Source organism: Ambystoma mexicanum, chromosome 8, assembly GCF_040938575.1.
Source record: "Ambystoma mexicanum isolate Mex_15411 chromosome 8, UKY_AmexF1_1, whole genome shotgun sequence".
NCBI lineage: Eukaryota > Metazoa > Chordata > Amphibia > Caudata > Ambystomatidae > Ambystoma > Ambystoma mexicanum.
The window spans coordinates 412,423,885-412,449,015 of record NC_090929.1 but is presented as its reverse complement, the minus strand read 5'-3'; the positions used below and the strand labels follow the sequence as shown (position 1 = coordinate 412,449,015).

The 25,131-nt window shown below is 48.4% G+C and overlaps 1 protein-coding gene across 1 annotated transcript in view; it reads left to right on the top strand.

Annotated features, from left to right (window-relative positions):
- DRAXIN (dorsal inhibitory axon guidance protein) overlaps positions 1 to 25,131 on the top strand; it is a 227,214-nt gene that overhangs the window by 117,819 nt on the left and 84,264 nt on the right. The window contains exon 3 of the mRNA XM_069609918.1: positions 10,875 to 11,062. Coding sequence (XP_069466019.1) covers positions 10,875 to 11,062 — 188 coding nt within the window. The remainder of the gene's footprint in view (positions 1 to 10,874; positions 11,063 to 25,131) is intronic.

Sequence of the window (25,131 nt, the reverse complement as noted above, 5' to 3'; positions counted from 1 at the left end):
GCTGTGAAAAGTAAACTGAATTCCGATATAAGAAGTGGTGTCTACACAACAGGCCATATTTTCAGTGCTAATGAGTTATATACAAAATTATTAAAAGATTTAAAAAAATAAGACTTTTTTGGGGAACAATGGGACTTGCTGAAGAGAGCGCTGACGTTGAATGATACTAAATTGTTCTGGAAATTGGCAGCCAAGGGGTGTGATCAGGAAGGCGATGTTGCACTATCGGGACATTTTCTTGGATCCTCGGGTAGTTAAGGATAGTAACATGGGGGAGTACATGGGTCGGAATGTATAACCATGTAATGAAGAGATCGGGATCTGTATCAGCTCCCTCCAATGTGGGAAAGCTGCTGTCCCAGACAGATTAAGATTGTATACATTTATAACTGGTTCCCAGATTGGTGATGGCCTTTACTGGGAAACTTGTTTAAAGCAATTATTGAGTCAGCTGTCATGCCATCTTCATGGAAATTAAGTTTGGTTGTGCCTATCTGTAAAAAGGGTTCCACTACCGACTGCCATTTCTTTTAGGTCAATCTCCCTGTTGGATATCTCAAGCAAGATATTCTCAAAGTGATCTTTGCTTACACTGGCACAGTGAGCTCACTGTAATACTATTCCAAAGTCCTCTCAAGCTTGTTTTAGGAGAGGGCTTGGTACGGTGGACCGCTGCTGAGCTCTATCGGGGAGAAATATTGCAAGGTCAAGGTAGGGAGCTTATTTGTGGCGTTCCTGCATCTAAAAAAGGCCTTTGATTTGATATTGATATTGATATTTTATTTATAACGCGCTCATACACATGTGTTTCAGAGCGCATCAAAGCAAGGGAGGGGAACAGGGGAGAAAACAAAACAACAATCTTACTAGGCCGAGTGACATTGAGAACGTGCAAGTGCTTGGGAGAGGGTGCAGGGAAAAAGTGCAAGGGAGGGGGGAGAAGTGGAAAGTGCAGAGCAAGGGGAGAGCAGAAATAAATACTGATAAATACATGATAAGAACAGCAAACACGGCAATAGTAGTGCATCCAGCAAGTGCTTATTTGAGGGAAGCAGACAGGGTAGGTCTGGTAAGTGCAAGGGACGTGGAGGGGGGCCTGTGTGGGTACATATACAGACCCCAGTGCAAAGGGTGGCCAGAAGGCAGTGCAGGAGGGTGGAAAAGATAAGCAGGAGCCTGGGCCCGGTGGACAGAGGGTGGCCAGGGGCACAGTACCAAGAGAGACCAGAATCAGTGGAGGAGAGGGGGGGGCGAAAGCAGAAGCAAAGAGGATGGTTTTAAGGTGCTTCCGGAACCGGAGGTGGTTCTCCTCAAGTTTTAGTGTTGTAGGGAGGCTGTTCCAGAGGGAGGCCCCAGCTGAAGAAAGATATAGATATAGCTTCTAGTGCAAAGTCAATCTTATCGGGGCCCCTAACGGTTTGTTAAACCTTATCCAATTGTGTTATCTAGATAACTCGGCATCAGTTTGATGAACAAGATCCCGGAACTACACACCACGGTTCCCCACCAATAAAGGTGCAAAACAAGGATGTCTGATGGCCCCACTCATATTTATGTTATTCTTTGCAGACTTTGATCCAAGCACATGTTGCAGGAAAGTTTGCCCACCCTATTTGAAGGAAACACCCTATACTGCCCCAGCTGTATGCGGAGGTTACATCCATTGGGATTTAACCCTGGCTGGGTTCCAACAGAGACTTTTGTTTGTTAATTATTATTTTGGGAAACATAGTTTAAAACTAAACAAAACAAAAACAAAAATGTTAGTGTTTGGGAAAAGCTGGAAACCTCATAAATGGTTCCTTAATGGAATTAGAATTTTGGAGGTGGACTCATATTTTTTGTTTGGCGTACTCTTCTCGAGGCGTGGCGCCCGGGTTAGCTGTATAAGGAAGATGTCCGAGAGGGCATCATTAAGGCTGAGAGGGATTTTAAGATTCTATCATAAGTTTGGGTATGCAGTTTGGATACATGTTTGGAGGCACTCAAAGGAAAGGTCTGTTCTATGATTTTATACGGCTGTGAAATCTGGGGATTTTCAAATTGTGATGTTTTGGAGGTAGTGCAAAGCTAATGTCTGCAACAATTAACCGTTAGTGTCCTTAGAACTGAATTGGGAGTGCTGAGTCTGGTGGGTCAGACTTATTACTTTTTAAAACTACACCTTGGTTTCACTGCCAATCAAAATGTGAATGCTAGTGTAACCGAGACTGCAGCCTTGTTTGTTAAAAAAAAAAAAACAATTCACGTGGGATAATGGGGGCTGTAAGATATGGTCTGCCTGGATTGGTGGGGACGGGGGTCTGGGCCCTTTCTAAGATTTGCTTGTTCAGCCAACTTAAAATAGCCCTCAAGACTACAGCCACTCCCTGGGAGTGAGGGGTAGATATTGAAAGTGTAAGACATGTGCCCTCTCTAGCACTATATCCTGTCTTACACCTACATATATACGAAGGCCAGGAGAAATCTATGGAATTAGACCAACAGATTGTAGGAGATTGGTGCTACTGGTCAGATTAAATGTACTACCCCTAAATAAAAGGAGAAGGTGGACTAGGGGGAAGCAAACCATGTGCGAACAGGGATCGATATAGATATGGTCTATCTGCCCTTGACTCCTGACTTTGCTAAGACCCTACTTCTTGCTAAGACGAGTCAGGACATGCACGGAAGCCATGTTTGATATATTTAACTGTGATGATCGGATTTTTATATACAATAAGCAGATGTAGACCTCCCAGTCCACCTCCTTTCCTGCACAGGTGCTGCCTTCCCTGTCGTAAGATTTTAAGCAGCACACTACATCCAATTCATGATGGTTGAGGAATTCAGGTTAAGAAATCACCCTGGCGTTGCATTTAGAGTGCAAGGATTTGTGAAAGGCCACGCTGTTCTATGAGGACACTGTGCCCAATTGATCTGGGACATATACATCCAATACTCTGTGACAGGAGGTCATGCACAGCTTGCAGGACAGCGTTATCCTGGGCAGACTAAGCACTACAATCATAATTCACATTTTTTGGGGGTCTCCTGAAACCCCTGTTTCCCACCCCTAAAAACCCAGCCCAACCATTTCCCAAAAATATTTAACCCTTTACCCCACCCCTAAATGCATTCTCTATACAATTTATAGTTAAAAGAAATGTGATATGTGTTCATTCTTTATAAAATATTTCGGTATAAAGACTACATACCCATAACCCAAAGAACTCCATACCATTTTACTGGCGGTGTTACTATGTGCACTTCTTCCAGCAAATGACACACTAGATGATACTCCACCACTGGAGCTCTGTTGACAGGAGATTGAACGGCCGAGATGTCTGGTCGATAGGTCGCAGCTTGTCTGGTATGCCTTCCCTTCATCCACCCAAAAGTCCAGAAAATTCAGCACTAGTGCTCACCACACACCAGCGTTGCCAGTATTCTTTAATGAGCTCTTAAGCTTTTCCTAACACTCCAACATGCCTGGAAAATATCCAGTCCACCAGAACTAGGGAACCACTTACAGCCTTCCGGTGAGGCCAATCCAGTGGCCTCCCCAGGAGAAGACGACTCTCCGTAAAGTTCAACTGTGACTGGAAACCAGAGTTGCGAGTTCCACGGTGGCGTAATACTCACCCACTCTCGCTCCTAGAGAGTCCTTCACCTGCATCCTCGCTATTATGCCAAATGGAGGAAAAGCACTATGTGGGAATGGATCCCAATGTTCAAGCAAGGTCTTTCAGAGGATGCTGTTGTGTGTGGGATCTAGCCCCCAAGTGAAAGATGTCCGCATTGAGGCCAGACTAGAGAGGTCTGTCCTTAGGGGGTGCTTAAAGGAGGTAGAGCTGCTTAATTTATTCTTGCTGAATAATGGTTTTTTTTAAATTTTATGCATTGCTTTTGCATTAATTTCTTTGGAATATTTGCTTTTTGGTTTCATTTCTTTTTTCAAACCTTTTCAACTTCTGCTCCCTTCTTTAGCTCTTATTTGTAGGACACATAGAGCATCCTACCTAACATGGATCTAGTAATTCTGGGCACTAATCTCTAGGAGGGCTCGGCTCTCACATTTTACCTTCCTCTGCCATCTGCACTGAACGTTGGCACATGCCCTATACAGTCCCGTTTCACCTTTCCAGTCGCGTTTCTTGGCTCACTCAGCTCCTCTCCCATAGCATGCTGCCTCTGACCCAGACTCATTGCTAGAAGTGTACCGAAAAAGTAGTGGAACTATGGTTTCGTCAAGGGAGAGGGTTGACGGAAGGATAATGCAGCATATAGCAAGGTGTTGCGCTAAGTGACTAGTAAGTAAGGCACCTATTACAAATGTACACTTGCACAGGGACATGAATAGACAAATCCTCTATTTAGAATGGTGAATATGGTAGTAAAAAGTAGAGGAATGGTAAACAGAACAAAATAAAAGTAGTGGAACACCGCTCCCGACCGTTCCCGCTCAATTCGATCACTCTCTCCTGCTGCTGCAGGTGGGTGAGTGGGCCAACTCTTTCCTGTGGCCTGCACTTACCGGCATCACCCCTTAGTTTGGCCGTAACCATGGCAACGGAAACAGCCCCCCCTCTCATCACGGCACCTCTTTGTGCTTCCCAGATGCCATGGCGATACAGTGCAGCCAGGAGGCCATGGCCTCTGAAAACGTGCACTCTTTTTAGTTTTAAGTATTGTCAAGCCGCAAGTTGCGCTACTCAGCAGGGTTGTAAGTCGGCCGGGGCTAGCTAGGGTGGAGCCTTTTCAGTCTCCAGAAAGTGTTTCAAAGCCGTACTCCACCTGGCTCCCCCTGACTAGCCCTAAACACGCCAACTCCCTCAGGTAGCCCAGCATCACCTTTTTTCTTAATCAGTGGCGCTGACCTTGCAGACAGCCCATTAACCACGTGGCTATGTGGAGTTAGAGGGTTGCTCAAGGCGGTTGGCATGTCTATAGCTAGTAGGGGGGGGTGTTGGCGCCTCTCCTAAAAGCAGCAGGAGGGGGTTGGAGCCTGTGATTAAGAAACAAAAGGAGAGGGGCGCACCAAAGAGAATGATAGCAGTGCATCCCATTTCTCCTGCTTAGGTCTCACTGGCAAGCAATGACGCCCCCACTCATCGCCCACCCCACCACCGTGCACTTAGGCCATGCCCCTTATTTGATCACCCACCCTCGATTCCTCCTCCCACTTACATAACTCTAGTTAATTGACTTTTTTGGTGGGGTGGAGGGTTGTTTCATGTGCTCCCCTTCAATTTTTTCGTTGTTTTCTGTCAGGGGTGAGACCCTCCAAGGCCCAAGCTCTCATTTGGTGTTTCGAAATGTAATTGCATTCGCTGAAGGAAGAGCATTTTAAGCAATGTATATTTCAAAAATTCTCTTGAGCGACATTATCAGAAAAGCATTTTACACGTTAGGTTGTAGTGTCCTGAGTTGTTTCTTGTTACGTGGGGTGTGTTCCAATGCAATGTGTTAGTTTACTCTCTTATCTCGTGTTTTTTTATTGTTTTACTGATATAAATTCCGTAGTAACTTTAAATTTCAACTCTAAAAGCTTCTTCATACATCCAGCACGTTTATTAATCTGGAAACCGGTGTCTTAGGTATGGTGTGGTATTGTTTATTTATATAGCGCCTATACACAGGCAAGTGTATCTAAGCGCTCTGGTAGGGTGGGAACACGGGAACACTTTTCACAATAGCTTCTTTGTCAGGTTTATACATTCAATGTTCAATGAACATCCTCTGCATTGTTGCTGCTGAAAGGTTTACTTTAAAAAAAAAAGTAAAAAAAAAACATTTGCTCAAAAAGAAGCGCCACAAGTGTTTTGTCAAGTTGTGTTAATAAAAAGGAAGATATTCGTTTGACAGCTTGCTGTGGATTGCTTCAACATCTGAATGAGTGGTTCGTGGAGGTCACTTCATTTCAGGGGTTGATTACTCCAAAGGCCTCTGGGAAACCTCAAGATAATGCTTTCTCAGATATGCAGCATCCTCCTCTTTACGCCAAACAGGGTTTGAGTGGGCCGGGGTTAGCTGGGGCAGTTCCTTGGCAGTCTCCAAAAAGTGCTCCCGATCCAGAGCTCCTCCCAACTAGCCCTAGAAGTGCCAACTCCATCAGGCAGCCCTTTCGCTCAGAGTGCTGCATGGTTAAGGGGCTGCTTGCCGGGTTTGGTGCTTCTGATTAGAAAAAAAGGAGAAGGTGCGGGGGGGGGACTCCAAAATGCATGCTAGCAGTGCCCCTGCCTCACCCGTTGTTTCTTATTCATAGGTGCCCAGCCCGCAGGCAGACCTTTAACCAAAGGGCTGCCTTAAGGGATTGCCACATCTCACAAAGAAACAAAAGGAGGGGCATGGCACACAGCTATCGGGCCTTTCGTGCACCCACCTCTCCTTTTATTTCCTACCTATGATAAAGAAACAACAAGGAGAGGCAGGTCACAGCAAAAGGATGATAGCACTGTGACCTGTCCTTCCTGCTTGTCTCCCAGGCAAGTGCCAGCACCCCTACCCGACTCCACCCTACCCACAGTACTTAGGCACGCCCCCACCTGATCTCCCCTCAATTCTTCCTTCCACTTAAAGCAGTGACGCCAACTTTCAGGCGCCAGGAAATAGTGCCACGATTCTGACCTCAGTAGCAGAGTAACAGAAATCAGTGAGGGGACATCAGCCTGTCTAAAGCAACCCTAGTAACTTGGACCTGGAAGAGGTTTACCCCCACAAGCTTTTGACACGTCAGCTCAAAGGCTTGTGGGAGAAATCTGGAATAGCTTGCAAGTTCTCCACAGCATTCTATCGGAAACAACTGTATTGGTGTAGTTTTCAATAAAATTCCCAAATGAATGATTACATTTGTAGAACAACCGTTTTAGAGGACATTTGATGTATATGCGCTCTGTCTGTGCCTAGAGCAGTGCTCTTCAAACTTTTTTGGCCGGGGCCCCCCTGAGCAAAATTTGGGCAGGTCAGGACCCCCCAGAAATGCCAAATGGACAGTATGTATTGCGCGCCGTCACCTGCTCCCATCACAGTTGCTGGGCTCTCTCATCCCACTCCTACCCAGTCCATGGTCTCTCCCCACCCCATCACACATCCTGGGCTCTCCCCACTCTGCTCCCACCACTATCCCATGGTTCCCGCCCATTGTGCTCCCACCATAGTCCCTGGGTTCCCCCCATCCCGTTCCCAACACAGTCTGAGGGCCAGTGGCGGCTGGTGATTTTTTTAAGTGGAGGGGCACAACTATTTCCCCCAAAAATGCCATAGCGACCGAGCATAGTGAGGGAGCCCGAACCAATAAAGGGAGGTTCAGGGGGGTTCCCCCTGTGAATTTTTGTTAAATAATGGGTTGAAATGTTGCATTGTAGAGCATACTTTTAACAAAAAAATGGGTAAATAACCAATCAGTTTGCAAATGGTGCTGGGGGGCCCAGAGGGCAGGCATGACATTTTTTACTGGACATCTATGATAGATGTCCAGTAAAAAGTTACCATCCCTGTCTCCTGGGCCCCACTGGGCCTAACACAATCAACATGATTATGTGTGTATGCAAGGCGCTGCACATTCATACAGCAATCACTCTATCATTCACACGAGCATCCATCACCATACACTCACTCATAACATAAGCATACACGCATCCATACACATGTTTAAATAAAAACAATGAACATAAACATACCTTCTGCATTGGCCTGCGTTTGGGTGCTGAAACGCCCTGCTCCAGGCTGTTCTTCTCCGTATGTGCGAGGAGGCGCACAAGCTCCCCCTCGGACATACAGACATGCAGTGCCCCAGCCAGCATTTCCAATGAGCTATGCAATGCTGGCGAAGCAAAACACCCCAGCACTTGCATGGCTCAGTGAGCATGTGCGGCTGGGGAACTAAACTGAACTGTCAAAGGGAAACAGTGTTGGCTGGCTCCTTAGCTCCTCCATAATGGGTGAGGGGCCATATGGATGAGCCGCCAGGCTCGTACTGGCCTGTAGGGCAATGCCTGTACCAAAAATGTAAAATGCTAGTGTGGGCCAGTCAAAATGGGCCACCATTTTGGCCAATGTGGACCAGGTTTATGAGTTACTTAACTATGCAGTTAGTAATTTTGACCATTGTTGCTGAATATATCACAATGTACTTACATTTTAACACAAAGCACCCCCTTGGGTACTATTGAAACAGTGGGCCTCATTACAACCCTGGCGGTAGCTGTGCCGGTAAAACGGGCACGGCTGCCGCTGGAGTTGTATCCGGGTCCGCCACCCGCGAATGGGCAATTACCGGGTCATGCCGAGTTGGGCAGACCTGATAATTGCCCTTTCGCGGGTGCCGGTACCGGTAGAACCCCATTCCCATCAGAGCCCCATAGGGCTCAATGGGAATGGGGAGCTCGGATGCTCCGGCACCGTTAATAATGGTGCCGGTGCATCCGACGAGCTGTGCTCACGGGTACCGCACGGCCTGCCAGGTCAGACCTGGCGGGCTGTCAGACACCCACGAGCACAACTCGTACTATGGCGGTACGGTAGCAATGGTGCCGGTAGCTTAACAGCACCATTGTTACCGTACCGCCATAGTTGTAATGAGGCCCAGTCTGTGACTAAAGGAATGAATATCCATTTACAACTGCGGGCCGCTTTTTCATTGTTGCCTGAGACAGTTTCATGTTTCAACCCGACCATGTGAGCCACCCCAGCCCATTTCTTCCAATCTAAAAAAAAAAAAAAAAGTTTTTTTATAAAAAATATTTCTTGCTGAGCTCTCAGGGCCCCCCAGGGATGCACCCACGGACCCCTGGGGGGTCGCGACCCACAGTTTGAATACCGCTGGCCTAGAGGCAGGTGTCTCAGCAGGGAGTGGGCTCCAGTCCATTGGGGTGAACTTAGGAAGAACATACCACATGCTGAGACCCGCAACCCTCTGGTCTATGTGCAGAACCTGAGGAAAGAGTTGGCACATCCTTGCTACCTACTAATGAACGGAACGGCGACCTCATGAAAGGGAGGCGCAAGCAGCGGACGCATGAGAGCGGCTGCTGCTCTGCTTGTCCCAGCCCTTACCTGTGTGTGAGTGGGAGGGGTTTCGCAGTAGGCAGGGTGTGGGAAATCTGGTATTCATATTTCTGTTGATGATTAAATAAACACCATTGAGTAGGGTAATACTACCACCTATTGTGTAAATGTCAAGAGACAATTCATTGTATAGTGCTCCTGTATAAATGATCTTTTTAACGTGGACTATAGTATATAGGCTGACCTATGTTCGGCCTGAGTAGCAACTCCAGTGTCAATGAGTATCTAGAAGCACCCACACCTGTATCTAGAAGCACCTCAAAACCTCTATCTAGAGGCACCCCAAACATGTAGCTAGAGCAGGGGTCTGCAACCTGAGGTTTTCCAGATGTTTTCGACTACAAATCCCATTATCCCTCACCAGTGACCTTGCTGCCTATGGCATATGGTACTTGTAGTCCAAAACATCTCGAGAGCCAGAGGTTGTAGAGTACACATCTAGAGATCCCACACCTGTATCTAGAGGCACATCCCCACATCTGTCTAGATGCACTTACACCCTGTTTCTAGAGGCACCCACACCTGTATATAGAAGCATTGCAGTCTTTTATCTACAGGCACCCACACCCACCCACTCTCCTCATGTATCCAGAGGCACCCACACCTGTATCTAGAGGCACCACAACCTTGTATCTATAGAGGCACCCACACACACCCACTCTGCCTGTGTATCTAGAGGCACCCTCACCTGTATCTAGAGGCACCACAACCCTGTATCTAGACACACCTCCACACCTGTATCTGAAGGTACCCACAACTGTATATATAAACACCCATACCCTTTATATAGGCGCATCCACTCCTATGTCTAGAGGCACCCATCCACTTGCCCCGTGTATCTAGAGGTACCCACACCTGTATCTACAGGCACTGCAACAATGTATCTAGAGGCACCTCCACACCTGCATCTAGAGGTACCCACAGCCTGTATCTAGAGGTACCCACACCTGTACCTCGAGGCACCCACCCACTCTCCCCCTGTATCTCGAGGCACCCACACCTGTATTTAGAGGCACTGCAATCCTGTATCTAGAGGCACCTCCACACCTGTATCTAGAGGTACCCAAACCTGCATATAGAGACACCCAGTCCTCGTATGTAGGGGAACCCACACCTGTATCTAGAGGCACCCACCCACTCTTCCTGTGTATCTAGAGGGACCCACACCTGTATCTAGAGGTACCCACACCTGTATCTAGAGGCAACCACCCACTCTTCCTGTGTATCTAGAGGCACCTTCACACCAGTATCTAGAGGCACCCACATACTCTTCCCGTGTATCTAGAGGTACCCACACCTGTATCTAGAGGCACCTCCACACCTGTATCTAGAGGTACACATATAGCAATAATGTGATCCCATGCAGTGGCGCTGCATTCCAAAACACAATAAAATATACTACAAACCCTGTATCTAGAGGCACCTCCACATCTGTATCTAGTGGCACCCACACACTCTTCCCATGTATCTAGAGGTACCCACACATGTATCTAGAGGCACCTCCACACCTGTATCTAGAGGAACCCACACCTGTATCTACAGGCACCTCCACAGAGGCACCCACACGCTCTTCCCGTGTATCTAGAGGTACCCACAGCGGTATCTAGAGGCACAGCAACCCTGTATCTAGAGGCACCACCATGCCTGTATCTAGAGACACCTCCACAGCTGTACCTGTATCTAGATTCTAGAGGCAGACCATGGCAGTGTACAACAATATACAAGTCTTGCTGCAAAATTGCTCACACTTATTTCCTCACTCTACTATCAGGGGTGATGAAAAGAGTTACTGCATTTATTACAAGGTTGTATTTCCAACCCCACAGGTACAAGCCATGACCCTGAGCCGAGCGCACTCTTCATGGAGCCGCAAGTGTTCCCAGAGCCGACTGAGAACCTCCAGCCTGAGGTACTCACCACAGACCCAGTCCCCAGCACTGTGCTCCCAAGCACAGCATGGACTGCGGCCCCCACGGAAGTATCCCCAGCACCTGTCACATCGCCACGTCAGCGGGTAAGTGCTGGGCCATGCATGGTAAGGTCGACGGGCAAATCGCCCTCCAGCAGATCACTGTCTGATACCCCGAAATAGTTTTTGACATATCCCACTATCCAAGAGCCAGAGAAAATCCTACATGTACAAGTTATGCTGAATCCATGAAATCCACGAAAATAATTACAATTAGCACCCTGGCGGTGGGAGCCGACCAATCAGGTGGCTAGGAACATGGGATAAAACGTACAATATCAGCCCGCGATCTAAGCTGACTGACGTCTGTTCCCCCCGCCGCCATCTTCCATTTAGTGAGCTCGTGGAAGATATGACTGTGCGATCTGCTTTTAAAAGCGCTCATCACAATATCACCCCCGCCCCTCCCCCCCCCCCTCCTCGATCCAAGGAATTGAAATGGGGTCACTGAGCTGAATGTTGCTCAGTAATAAAAGCAAAGAATGCATGTTTGAAACGTGCTAGTCATACATTTATTTATAAAGGCCTTAGAGAAAAAGTTCCAAATAAAAAGCACAGGTAAGAGACATTATTTCTTTCTCCTCCTTTCTTGTGTGAACCTGGATCTTGCTTTTGGGATATTGAGTTGTCTTGATGCTTTATGTGCTCTATGTGCGTACTGAGGCCTGTGTGCTTGTGGTGGGAAATAAGCAAACATTCAATTAAAAGGTATGCAATTAAGTCTACAGAATTACAGAACAACACAGGGAGATGCCTAATTGATCAAGATGCACAGTTCATTAAAAGAGGGACTGTGCCCTTATTTGAACCTGAGTGGGGCGAGTCCACTGCCAAGTGAACAAAGTATGAGAAAGGGGCAGACTGGTTCTTCAATGTGCTGAGGATCTGCAGAGAGTGCTTTGCAGAGCCTGGAGCTGAAGGATCCAACAGATATCTTGCAATGTCTCTCTATGGCCATGTTGCCAAAGTATCTGGGCTTCATGATCCACTGCCTTGGGAAGCAGGCAGATGGGAAAGCCGTGATGTCTCACCCAGGGCCATCTTACGCACTTTTGGGGCCTGGAGATGGACAGCTTTTGAGTCCCCCCTCCACTTAACCAAAGGAATGAAGGAATCCAGAATATCTGGTCATGCCCCATCATCGTAATCACAAAACATAGCTTGAAATGTCTCCTTCCAGTGATCCTTTACCGTCTACATTTGTGCTGTTATCCTAATGATAAACAAGTGGCATTTCAAGGGCAACAATACCAGTCCACGACAAGGGTACTTGTGCTCTTGTGCTCTAGCATAAGTGCCAGACACTTCTCGCTAATAGCAGTCATGAGGAAGCTAGACAGGCCGCAATATAAATGCAGGACACAGATCGTATGAAAAAGGTGTACATAATCCAGAATAGACAGAGGACTCAGATTAGTTGCCTGACAGAATGCAAAAGTGCTCAAGCACGGATAGAGGGACCAACTGGAAGCAAGATTAAAGCTACACATACCATAGCATATGATATGATATGTCATTTGTAACACGCCTGTACAGAACTGTTTCTGGGTGCAAAAAGAAAAGGGAGGGAAACAGAGGAAGGACAAAACAAACGATTTTACTAGGCCTTGTGTCATTCAGATTGTGCAAGTGCGATGCAAAAAAGTGCAGGTGGGTTGGAGTTCCAAGGGAAGGGAGGTGGAAAGTGCTGTTAGGTTAGCAATTCTCTGTGTAATTGCAGCTCGTGCCGCATGGCTCTGGGTAAGTGCTAGGAGGAGGGGACTGTAGGGTTCCAGATACACCCCTAAGTGCACGGTCAGCCCGAAGGCAGTGAAGGGGCTACTGGGCGTGGGGAGCCTGTTACTGGTGAGACTCAGAGGGTAGCCAGCCAACCAGTCAGTGCAGCAGACAGGTCGGTCAGCAGGGGAGAGAGAGAGAGAGAAAGCAGAAGTGCAAATTAATGTCTTGAGCTGCTTCTGGAACTTCAAGTGGTCCTGCTCAAGTTTGAGAGTCACAGGGAGGCCATTCCAGATGGAGGCACCAGCAGGGGAGAGAGATCTACCCCCCACTCTCTGCCTGGAAAAGCGTCTGACCCTCTGAGAGTTGGAGGTGGCTGAGCGAAGGAGTCGAGAAGGAATGTGTTCAGGAAGAGAGAGTTGGATTTATTGCAGGCCCTGCCCCAGAAAGCCTTATGGATGATGCAGAGGGCATTGAACTTGATCCTTGCAGACACCGGAAGCCAGAGGAGAGATTGCAGGAGAGGTACAGTCCCTGGGTTTGAGGCCAAGGACAAGTCTTGCAGTCCTGTTCTGGATTAGTTGCAAAGGGCAGAGAGTAAAGGAAGGCAGATTGAGAAAGTGACTGTTGCATTAGTCCAGCCTAGGGGGAGCCAGGGCTCTGGAGACAGTGAGCTTCTGGGGGAAGGTGAGAAAATTAAGAGTACCTCTGAGGAGGTGCAGCTGGTAGTGGGCCTTCTTGGCAAGGTCTGTGATGTGAGGAGAGAAGGAGAGAGTGGAGTCGAAGATGACACCAAAGTTTTTTCCCTCGCAGGATGGCTAAGTAAGAGGGCCCAGTGAGGTCTGCCAGAGTGAGAGAGGGAAAGTAGGATCAGGGGTTCCCAGTCTTACTGGTATTTAGGCAGAGATCGTTGGAGACACACCATTCCTTTAAAATTATATATTATTCATTATTTATAACACGCTTAATGCTCAGAGGTGTCTAAGCGCGGACCAGGGATCAAACCCAGGTTGCTCCGCGTTGTCTTGCTTCCAAGGCGAGCACATTGCCCTTGAACTATCCTCCCGAGACAATCGGGAGGATAGCTGAATCGTGGATAGACAGTCAGGAATTAGCGGGGGAGGAGAGCTGGCTAAGGGGAGCCTGACGGAGAGCTGAGTGTCATCTGCATAACACTGACAGTTAGAGGAGAAGGTAGAGATAACGTGGGCCAGAGGGGCCAAGTAGATATTCACGAGCCTGTGTGAGAGGTTAGAGCCCCGGGGAACACCACATGTGGAGAGAGAGGTGGTGGAGAGAGAGAGAGTGCCCAAGTTGGACCTGAGAGGGTCGGTCCAGAAGGAAGGACGTCAACCAGGCCAGGGCCTAATCCGTGATGCCCAGGTTCTCACAAAGACGATTGATCAGGATGGCATGATTGACCATGTCAAAAGTTAAGGAAAGATCAAGGAGGATGAGGACAGAAGGAAGGCTAGCATTACGATTAGAGAGCAGATCTTCACAGGTGTTCAGTAGAGAAGTTTCCATGCCTCTGGCTGCTCTGAAGCCAGACTGATGGTCATGGAGACAACCAACAGATTCAGTGTGGAGAGTAAGCTGGGAGATGGCAGCCTTTCCAGATGTTTGCCCAGGAAAGGAGTGATAGAGATCAGGCAGTAGTTTGTCAGACAGGAAGGATCTACAGAAGGCTTTTTCAAGAGGGGGTGCTCAAGAGAGTGCTTGAGGGGAGAGGGGAAAGTTCCATTGGCAAAAGAGTGATTGCAGAAATCAGCCAAGACTGGAGCAAGGGTGTCACTGTAGTCCTTGATGGTTCTAGAGGAGCAGGGGGAACCCCTGCTTGGACAACACTTTCATAGATCGGATTTGTCTAGAAACATTATCAGGAGTGGTCAGAGATAAAGAGGGGTAAGGAGGAGGAGAAGGACAAGTGGCCAGAGAGGCGCCAGGAGATGTAGAGGAAGAGGAGAGAGAGGACATAATGTCATGAGTTTTAGGGGTGAACTGAGAAGCCAGACCCGTGCAGAGGGCCTGGGAGGGGACAGGAGAGGTGGAGACTGCAGAAGTCATAGACAGTGGATGCAGATAAGAAGCTCCGTGGCACATGTCCATATCCAGACAGACTGAGATAAGAAGGGGGCATGGGTTTCAAGTAGTGTTGCCATTAGAGAGCAAAGAAACACATATCTGTGGTGTGCAATATATCCATGCTCACTATTATTATAGAGGAAGCAAAACTGTATAGCCAGTGAAGCCATGAGTGAGGCTTTTTTGAGGATCATACCCAGGGAATTAAATCACTCTGAAGGGCTGATAATTTTGACAGGTTTAGGTACTGGTAATTTGACAGGTTCGGCAATAACAGATTAAATGAGAGGCCCACGATAACACATTGGTTAAGTGTTGAAGCTGGGATTTGTGCCCACTCTGCAATTTATGCACTTTACTACTTTCTTTTCCAGATTTGACCATGATCTAAAATAATCCCATTTTATAGAACCAACTTGGAAAGTACAAAATTCACATAACTTGACATGACATTTTTTTTAAACAAAATGCTATGGAAGCGAATGATGTAAAGTGGGAATGATTGTAGCTTAATTTTCTCCATCATCAAGTGAAGGAATATAATTAATGTGATCTTAAAAGATTTCATCTGGGTTTCCCTTTTGTATTTTAAAGCTTTAAATACGCCCAAAACACAGGTTTGTGAAATTGTTATTTATAAATGTGCAAAACCTCTGAATTGTACAAAAAAGAAAAATGTTTTTTGTGTCAAAAGAGCAGACCTTAAAATATGCTTGCCAGAGGCCTGGAACATCTGGTCCACTCTCTTCTGTCTAGAACCCCTTCCACTCAAATGGCTTACATAAAAAGGAAGATCAGGTAATGGGCTAAACAATGCCACAAGCATGTAAGAAGGCAAACCTTTTCACAGAAGACAGCACAGTAATGTCAGTAATTGTAATTGTTTATTTATAACAACTTTATACCGAAGAGGAATGTGTTGCTCTGCGTCGTCTTGCTTCCAAGACGAGCGCGTTGCCACTGAGCTATCCTACCCATGGTATAAGATAATTTGAGCTATACTACCCGTGATATAATATGATTTGTCCAGGATCACTGTATCATCTGCTGGCAAAGTCAGGATACAAGCATTAAAGCTTTGGCTCCACGTCACAGTCTTGAATTTGGAAACCTAATCACCTGTTGGACTAACACTTATGATCATCATTGGAGGTGGCTGGCTAGGTTTTATAACTCCACACCTGAACAAACCAATTTCTAGGCCTTCACTATACTAATGCGATGTTACCTTTTACAGCAGCAGCTAGCTGATGCAGACACATTTCGGGCAATAGCACTGGTTGTGCTACACAACAAAGTACACATACCTGCAGGTTTATCAACTTCCGAAATAGGAACGGCTGAATCGACTTTGCTGGAATTTGGTATTGTAATTTTGCATATGAACACAGCTCTCAGCAATGAGTGCTGGGGAACTGACTTCTTTAGATCAGGCAGCCTTGTGGGCCCCCTCTCCAAGGTGGTTGCCTGGCGCATGAACCCCTTTTGACCTCCTTTAAAGACCCTGTGGTCTCACTGGCTTTCCACCTCTATCATCTGTGCCCTCCTGATCATTCTCAGAAAGATAGTCCATAGTCAAGAAGGGGTTCGGGTTTCTGTCTCTATGGCTACGCATAAATATGGGATCAGCCAGACTGACTTTTTCTGGCCTCTTCATGCAAGTGGAATATTTTAAAATGCTCAAAAAGTACCTGCAAGCTTGCAGCAGGGAGTGAGTAATGAGTACTCGGGAAGGGGGACAGTGAAGTGCTAAGCGGCCTATAGGAATGCAATTAATATTAATATTAGCAGAAGGAAAAGCAGGAATACTAGCATGTCACCAAGAAAATAAAATGCGAATGGGAGTCTACCGAAAATAGAGGTGAAACAAGGGGAAGGGGGCATCATCATGGCACCGGGAGGTTGATTTGTGGGGCCACTGAGGTAGTTCAAACTGCTGCTTGCACAGTGTTTAATCTTTACATTTCAGGGGGGTTGAGATGAAGAGAATGTAAGCTGTGTACTTTTTGAAGGAAAATGTAATTCACAGGAAGGTGATAATTAAACAAAGAATTTCAGATCAATACTCTAATGTTTGGCAGAACTTCATACATGAGCGAGGGGGCTACATGCATGTGCTACCTTCTCTATTATTCTTAGCCTCCATACTTTACTTTATTTGTTCCCATCCTTTCCTGTCCCTCCATAAACCCGTGTATGTCACATCAAGTTGTGGGACGCCCAATTCTGCATTTTACATAACTATGTGGCTAGAACATTGCACCCCGGACCCAACACTTAAAGAAAACAGCATGATTATTCCATTTGCTCAATTAAACGTCCAAGTACATCAGTTTTTGGCTTAATGCACAAAAACCCAGACTCGTTTAAAAGTGGAAAAGGTCGCTTTAATGTGACAGGCCAAAGCTTACAATCAAACGCTTAACTGGCTCCATGGCCTAACAAACTAAAGGAATAATTTAACCACCACTTAAATAAATTAAACATTTTCATTTTCCCCCAACAATTAAATAATTAAATAACCCAATTCCTCCCTAATAATCCCTTGGATCCTACCGTCTCCTTGCCCCTTTTCCAGGCGTCCCGCTTTCTCCCAGGGGCCATGCCCCTCCAGGCTCAATACCTGTTCCCCCGGGGTGACCTGCTTGTGCAAACAGCGCCACCCCATCCTTTCCCGTGTCATTCCCCCATTGTGCTTCCCTCCCCCCACATCAAAAGGGGCCATGCCCCCGGCGCCCCGACCCACTTCAACACCCTTCAAACTCCCCTCTACACCAAACTCCCCCTTCCTATGACCTGCAGCCAGCCTGACCTGCCACATCAGCAACATATATTACATACGCTTTCACAATGCCCTGACCTGTCACACAAAACCACCAACCCTACCTTCCTAACAGACCCCAAAACTCATGAACCCGCCATGTCATCTAAAAAACCCCCTGCATAATCCCATGAACAATGGACCCCCCCATATTACATAACCAGACACTATCCTAACGAAAGTGAAAGGGGTGGGAGGGCGGGACAATCGTCAAGTCCTAACTGTCGCCTGCCTCCCGAACCTTCCGTGAGCCCTTAAATACCCCCCCAGGAGGCGCTCTGCCCCACGGCCACTCGCTGGCCATGTGCATCGCCAAAAAACTCCCCGGGGGGAAACGCTTCGCGTTCCCCCCGGGGCCCCCCTTTTGCCTTAATGCACAAAAACCCAGACTCGTTTAAAAGTGGAAAAGGTCGCTTTAATGTGACAGGCCAAAGCTTACAATCAAACGCTTAACTGGCTCCATGGCCTAACAAACTAAAGGAATAATTTAACCACCACTTAAATAAATTAAACATTTTCATTTTCCCCCAACAATTAAATAATTAAATAACCCAATTCCTCCCTAATGATCCCTTGGATCCTACCGTCTCCTTGCCCCTTTTCCAGGCGTCCCGCTTTCTCCCAGGGGCCATGCCCCTCCAGGCTCAATACCTGTTCCCCCGGGGTGACCTGCTTGTGCAAACAGCGCCACCCCATCCTTTCCCGTGTCATTCCCCCATTGTGCTTCCCTCCCCCCACATCAAAAGGGGCCATGCCCCCGGCACCAGAAAAAACCCTCCCCTGAGGAGTTCTTTCTGCCCCACCCCCCCCCCAAACTTTTCTACCTCAAACTTTTTACCCAGTCTCCCAGCCCAGAAACTAAGAAGAGCCACCCGTATCCCTCACCAGATCATTTTCCCCAGCAAAACTAATCCCCCCCCATCTGAAGGCCCATAGCTTTCCCTCACCCCAGCCAACCTAGGAAGCAACTAATCCCAGCCCAGCCTCCCAAACCCGTACATCTTACCACAACATCTTTATAGTTGCCCCCCGGTTGCCCGCCAACAACCCTTTTCTCAGCTTCTTTCCCCGCCCACTTAACCCTGCAATGTCCCAAAAACCAGATTTTTGACATCTGACCGGACCTCTTAGCAGCATCTGAAAAAGAAATTACAAAATCACTTACAAATCAACAACATCCTAATAAATGCAACACTCTTGCTACCTACTGAAAGAATTCTATAAAGACATTCCGTTTGCCCCCGGTCCCTGACATACCCTTTGTATCTCCCTTACTCCCAGCGTCCCAACCTTTTCACCTACTCCTCTTAATAGCCCAGCCTGCTACTTTCAGATGCTGCACCCCTCCTGAATGAATGAGTTCCAACCTTCTAACCTTTCCCACACCACTAGTAACACCTCCTCAGTACCCTATCTTCTCTGGCCATCTCCTTAACCTTCTCCGCACACACCTCAGGTCTTCTCCTACCGTCCCCCAATATTTCGCCCCTTTCCCTAACCTTTATACCACACACCTAAACCCACTTAGCCCCCTTCTTTCCTCTAAACTATTACCCCCTTGCTCCCCCCTTTGCCCCCCCACCTTCCATCACCTTATTAGTATTGGCCCTGCGTTGCCCCCCCTGCACCAGGGGCCCACGTGCACCCCCGTCCATGCAGGCCCTTTGCTTTATTGCTCCTCACGCCCCTGCACCAGGGGCCAAACCTGCACCCCTGTCCATGCAGTCCCTTCCTTATCACTCATTTCCAAGATCCTCGCGTCCATTACCACCTGTTTCCCCCTGCACCAGGGGCCCTAGTGCACCCCCGTCCATGCAGGCCCCCTTTTCTTCCTTACTCCTCTCCACCGCTGCACCAGGGGCCAAACCTGTGCCCCCGTCCATGCAGTCCATTCCAAATAAATTCCTCTTCCAGCACCTTGCTTCGTTGCTCCACGTCTTTCCCCCAGCTGCACCAGGGGCCCTAGTGCACCCCCGTCCATGCTTACCCAGCTCATCACTTCCCCTAGCTGCACCAGAGGTGCTCCCGCACCTCCGTCCATGCAGCCTGAAGCTTACTCACCTTGTCGTGCGGCAAGCGTGAGAGCTTCGCCACCGTTGTCCATGCCCTCTAAAAGACGGCCACCGCCCCTTAACAATTTCCACAGTTACATTCCCCCTGCGGCCCTCCTCTACCTACGCTTCTTCCTCCTCACCCCTCTCCTACCCCCTTTAAGTCACCCCCAAAAACCTTTCAACAAACCTTGTGCCCCCCCTCCTTTTACGTTAGCTGAGCCCGAACTACCAGCCCGCCACAATTTACCTGTCCTGCGGTCCTTCCCCCCCACCTCCTTGCCCCGCTCCTCGCCCTGCCCCACTGTCCCCTGCCTGAAAACAATCTGTAACTGGATGCCGACCCGCACACTTGCTGCACTCGTGTTTAAATTTGCACATCCACCTGGTGCAGCCTTCTTTATTGAACGCCCAACATGCTGTCGAAGGCTGTCCTCCGCCCCCTCCCCCGCCACCTCATGGGCGGGGCGACCAAGAAAGGGCCGGTAAGGCACAGGCAGCCCACTTGCTGTGTGCAATGTCGGGGCAGGCCTCGTTGGGGCCATCCATTGCAGCCAAAGATCCATATCTATCTCCCCCCAGACCGCCTGCCTGTCCTCTGCCATTCTCGCTCTAAATTCCTCATCATACCTTACCCAGGCAAAGCCCCCAAAACTCGTAAAAGCCTTCCTTATTACATCCATATATTTAAGCAGGGCCACGCAACGCTCCGGGAATTTTTCGCAATACACGCTGGCATAAATGATAAACGCTGACGTCCAATTCTCAATGGTCACCGGGACCCTCGGGCGAGAAGCCAGTTCCCTCTCTTCCTCCTTAGACCCCTCTTTCGCTCTCACCTCCCTATGTAGCAATTTGAAAACATCCACAAATTCCCCTGCCTGGATCTTCTCCCTGGTCGCCGCCATCAAGTGTGCCCCCAATGGTTTTGTTATCCCCATGTATGGCAATTTCTTCCCCTTTCCTTTTACTTCCCCCTCTTTATCTTTACCTGCCTGTACTTCGAGCCCCAATGGCTCCACCTCTTTGTCCGTTCGGACCTCCACTGAGCAAATGTTCTTTCCAACCCCTTTGGCTCCAATGGCCTGCACCCCCACCTCCTTCATCACACCCTGAAAACCACCCCGTTCATCCCCCAACCGCCTATTTGTAACCCCTCTCTGCCATGCAGATGACCATTCCCTTTCCCGCTCACCTCTTTCCACACCTGCCATCTGCGGCCTGACCTCCACACCGCTGCTCCTCCTCTCCATTCTCAGAGGGCTCCTGCTGCGGGGACAAAACATGTCAGCACAATCGCCCAGCCAATAATTTCCTCGACCCATTTCACCCCGACCCCCTTGTATTTCCCTCTCCTTGTCCCACCTTGAACTTCTTCTCTCCTCCGCCCTTTCCCTTTCCGCCCTGTAATCCTCAAATTCCCATTGCCCCCCGTATTCCTCCCAACCAACTTCATCACCCCTTAAATACCATTGAGGATGCGGGCTCCTGCCCGAGATAATTTGCTGATCTTCCTCCGAGCCCGGGGCGTCCGCCCCGCCACTCCTCTGACGTCTTCTCTGCGGGGCTGTGGGAACCTCTGCCTGGTCCTCTTCTCTTGGGCGAGGCGTTCCGACCTCCACCCTGACATCCTCGTTGCTAGGGGCTGTGCTGTGCCCTCTAGGCTCTCCTTGCGCTAACCGAGGAGGGGCCGTACCAAAACCCTCACCCTCCATCTGCACAGCGGGGGCTGCGCAGCGCCCTCCGCTCCCACTCCTCCTATCCGGGGGGGCCGTTCCGCGCCCCACCCTACCCTCCTCAATTGACGGGGACCTCTCCCTCCTTCTCCCACCTGCGCTCTTCTGCAGGTATTTTCCCCCTCTTCCTCTCTGCCCTGCCACTCCCACCTGCCCTCCCCCCCTGCCCCCACTGTTGTTCCCTCGGTCCCTACCATCTCGAGCGCTCCCCTCTACCCTAGAGCTATCATACCCTTCCTCCCTCTCTGGCTGACCCCTTGAACCCATTAAACCCCCATCTGCCCTCCTGTCTATCTCCATCCTCATCTTCTTGCCCCTAGATTCCCAAATCTCCCCTCTCCCTGCCGTAGGGGTGCAAGCCACCACCGCCGCCAATGCACCGTCTGCCGCCGCTCTGCGCTGCGGCCGGCCCCCACCGCTCTCGTCCTCTCCCGTAACTTCCCCTACCGCACTTTCCAGTTGGGCTTTAGTGGCCCTGCTAATTATTTCCAGGGCCTTCTTCTAGGCCCCGGCATCCACCAGCCCCTTCTTGCTCGCCCCCCGGCCTGTCATTGTGCACACTAAAATGTGTGTGCCCAGCAAATAACACCCCTTCAAAATTTGCCCTAAATACTCTAATGCCCCCGAGCCGGGACCTACCCGTGGACTAGCCCTTTTGGCCCTGAAAAAACCTCAAAACCTGAAAGGAGCTAAGCGCCCCCAAAACCCCAATCACCACACACACCTAGGTGGATCCCTGAAAGAAGTCTCCCTAATAGTGCCAATTAATAAAGGCAACACATTTTAAACTAACCTTCCTAAAAAGAAATTTTTTTTTCTTTTATTTCTTCTTCCCTGCTGCTAAATCGAAAATTATAAATTATAAATATTTTTTTTTTTTTTTTTTTTTAACTACCCCACTACCACTTAGTAGTTTACACTCTCCCTCCCCACCACGTAGTCCGGAAGCAGGAGCCCTGAACGCCCAGTAGCCAGCACTAATTAGCGCTTGCTAACAGGCCAACACTGCCACCTGGCCGTGTCCCGAGAGCACCGCACTCCACCAAGCAACAATCGGGACGCGGCTCCTTTAAACACGCCGCCCAGCCCCCTTCTCCTGCGCGCGCTGCCGAAAAAGCCCTCTCACACGGACCCAACGCTCGGAAGCGGAGAGGGAATAATTCCCAAGAGCCCGCGGAAGAAACGCTGCCGGGCCACTGAAGCTCCGCTCCCCTTTCGGCACCAACGCCCACACGAACCGCGTGTCTGAGAGGAAATAATCCTCTTCCCACCGACAAAAAGAACGGAGCCCAACGCCCCCCGCTTGCGGACTATAAAGTTAAAGACACGGAAGCCTGGAGAAACCGGTAAGCCGAGGGGTGTCTTATTTACGGCACCCCTCCTACCCTGCTAATGAAAACCGAACTTTTTCCCTTTTTTTTTTTTTAATTACCTACCCTCCCTCCGCTAAACTAAATCCCCTATCTCACCTGCGCTACACCGCCAACTAGGCCCAGGGAACCCAGGGAAGGCTCGGGAGCGGGCAACGGGACCTGTACAATCATCAAGTCCTAACTGTCGCCTGCCTCCCGAACCTTCCCTGAGCCCTTAAATACCCCCCCAGGAGGCGCTCTGCCCCACGGCCACTCGCTGGCCATGTGCATCGCCAAAAAACTCCCCGGGGGAAACGCTTCGCGTTCCCCCCGGGGCCCCCCTTGTGCCACTAGTTGGTGGTGTAAGACCTCCCTATATGCCTAAACTATTTTCATGGGGAGTGGAGATAGGATAATGGTGTGATGTGTGGAGGAGCACACAGCCTGTGAGTGTAATTTGGATGTTACCCACCCATTGATCATACATTGCTAGCGGTATCTGGCCATTGCATCGCATGAAATCACATTGAATGCCATACCAGAGGAAAAAAAACATTAAAAAAAGCATTGAATGCTTTTTTTATTAAAGGTAAAGGGTTTAGTTTAATAAAAATGGGGTTTAAAGGATAAAAAATTGGAGTTGGGGGGACCCCCATTAAAAAAAAAACATGAAAAATGCATTCAATGCTTTATTTCCCGATGCTTTTATTTCTCTGTTATGGCATTCAATGCTATTGCATTCGATGCAATGACTATAAACTATTGCTAGCTAGTGCCCATGGCCATTCCCACAAACGACCTACCCCTCCCTGCCCAAAACCCCCACATGGCCCTCTTTGAGCTGGATATATGTTTTCCGAGCAGCTTTCTTACAATGTATGGCTTAATAGCAGCTATAAACCAGCTTCTGGTGTAATGAAAATGTCTTAACCAGGTGCGCCTTTTCCTTCTTGATTTATAAGGAGTATGTATCACATTGTATATGTTCCTTGCTCGGAAGTCTTGTTGAAAGCAAGCACAGGCAAAGCCAACCATCTGGCTCTTGCATCGGCATTAGATGCATTTTCTAGGGGCTGGCACATTGGCTAATAACAGCATTTGCCAGCTGTGCCATCTATTGGCCAGGAAGTACCATTATGGCAGTGCCTGGAAAATGCTGATCCCATTCCTGTACAAAAGCCTACACTGTTGGCTTTGTCAGTGCTTCTGCCTTGTTATGTTTTGCTAGGGAGAGTACAAATAAGGCCTCTTCTTTCTGGAACACACTGCACCACTTTAGCCAGAGCCATCGTCAGCCTAAAATTGATTGTAAAATTGATGTTTTGGTCCGACCAAGCAAGCTATTCAACTCTTGCAGATGCTTCCAAATTCTGCAGCTCAAATTGTCACTAAGAGCCTTAAATGGGATTGCAGTACTCCCTACTCAAGAGGTCATTCTGGCTCCTGTTCAGAGCTAGGATCAAGTTTATATTTCTTATATTGATGAACAATACCTTATATAGTTTGGCACCTCTGTATCCTAAAGAACACTTCATCTGCTATGGGTCCTTATTATTAGGGTAATTATTGAGCACAGACCTAGCTTCGGGAAGCAACAGAGCGCTTTACAATCATAGGGAGAAGGACATAGTGAGAGAAGCAGAGAAACAAGGGAGTAGGTAGCTAACAAAAGGTGAGGGAGCGTGCAAGGAAATAGTCAGCAAGGGTTCTGCAAACAACCAGGGGAGGAAAGAATGAGGTTCAGATCACCCAGTCCCAAGTATGGTTGGGAGTGGAGGGTGTGTGGGCCAAGGTGTTCTTGAGATCTCTAAGATCTTCTATGAAACTGAGGTTCTTACTCCCCAGATTTCAGAAATACAAAGGCTTTGGAAGATCAGATAGAGAGTTGGGCTCCAGGCCCCGGAACAGCTTTCCATCATGAATTATAGAAACTCACAACCTTCTTCTCTTCAGAAAAAGGGTAGAAACCTTTTTGTTCGAACAGAAGCCATTAAATTGCCACCTCTTCTTGCCACCTTGTACGTCTCTATGGTTATCTGAGCACTGAGAAACCTCTGGGTCGCAGTGCCTCCAAGACGCCTTTGAAATAGAAATAGAGGCGACACATGAGGGATTGATGGAAAACATTCATCAACACTTCTTGTCTTATCATCAGGGATAGCTTATTAAAAAATGACATTGTTCATGCCTAAGTATTATTGATCCCTTTACTATGGCCATAGTATGTCATGTGGATCAGAGGTGGTAAGAGCTTTGTGTGTCATAGATCATCGCATTAGAACAATGCCACCTACCTCACTACATCCGAGCTGTAATCTATGAATTTTGAAGATAACCTGAGGTCCTGATTATT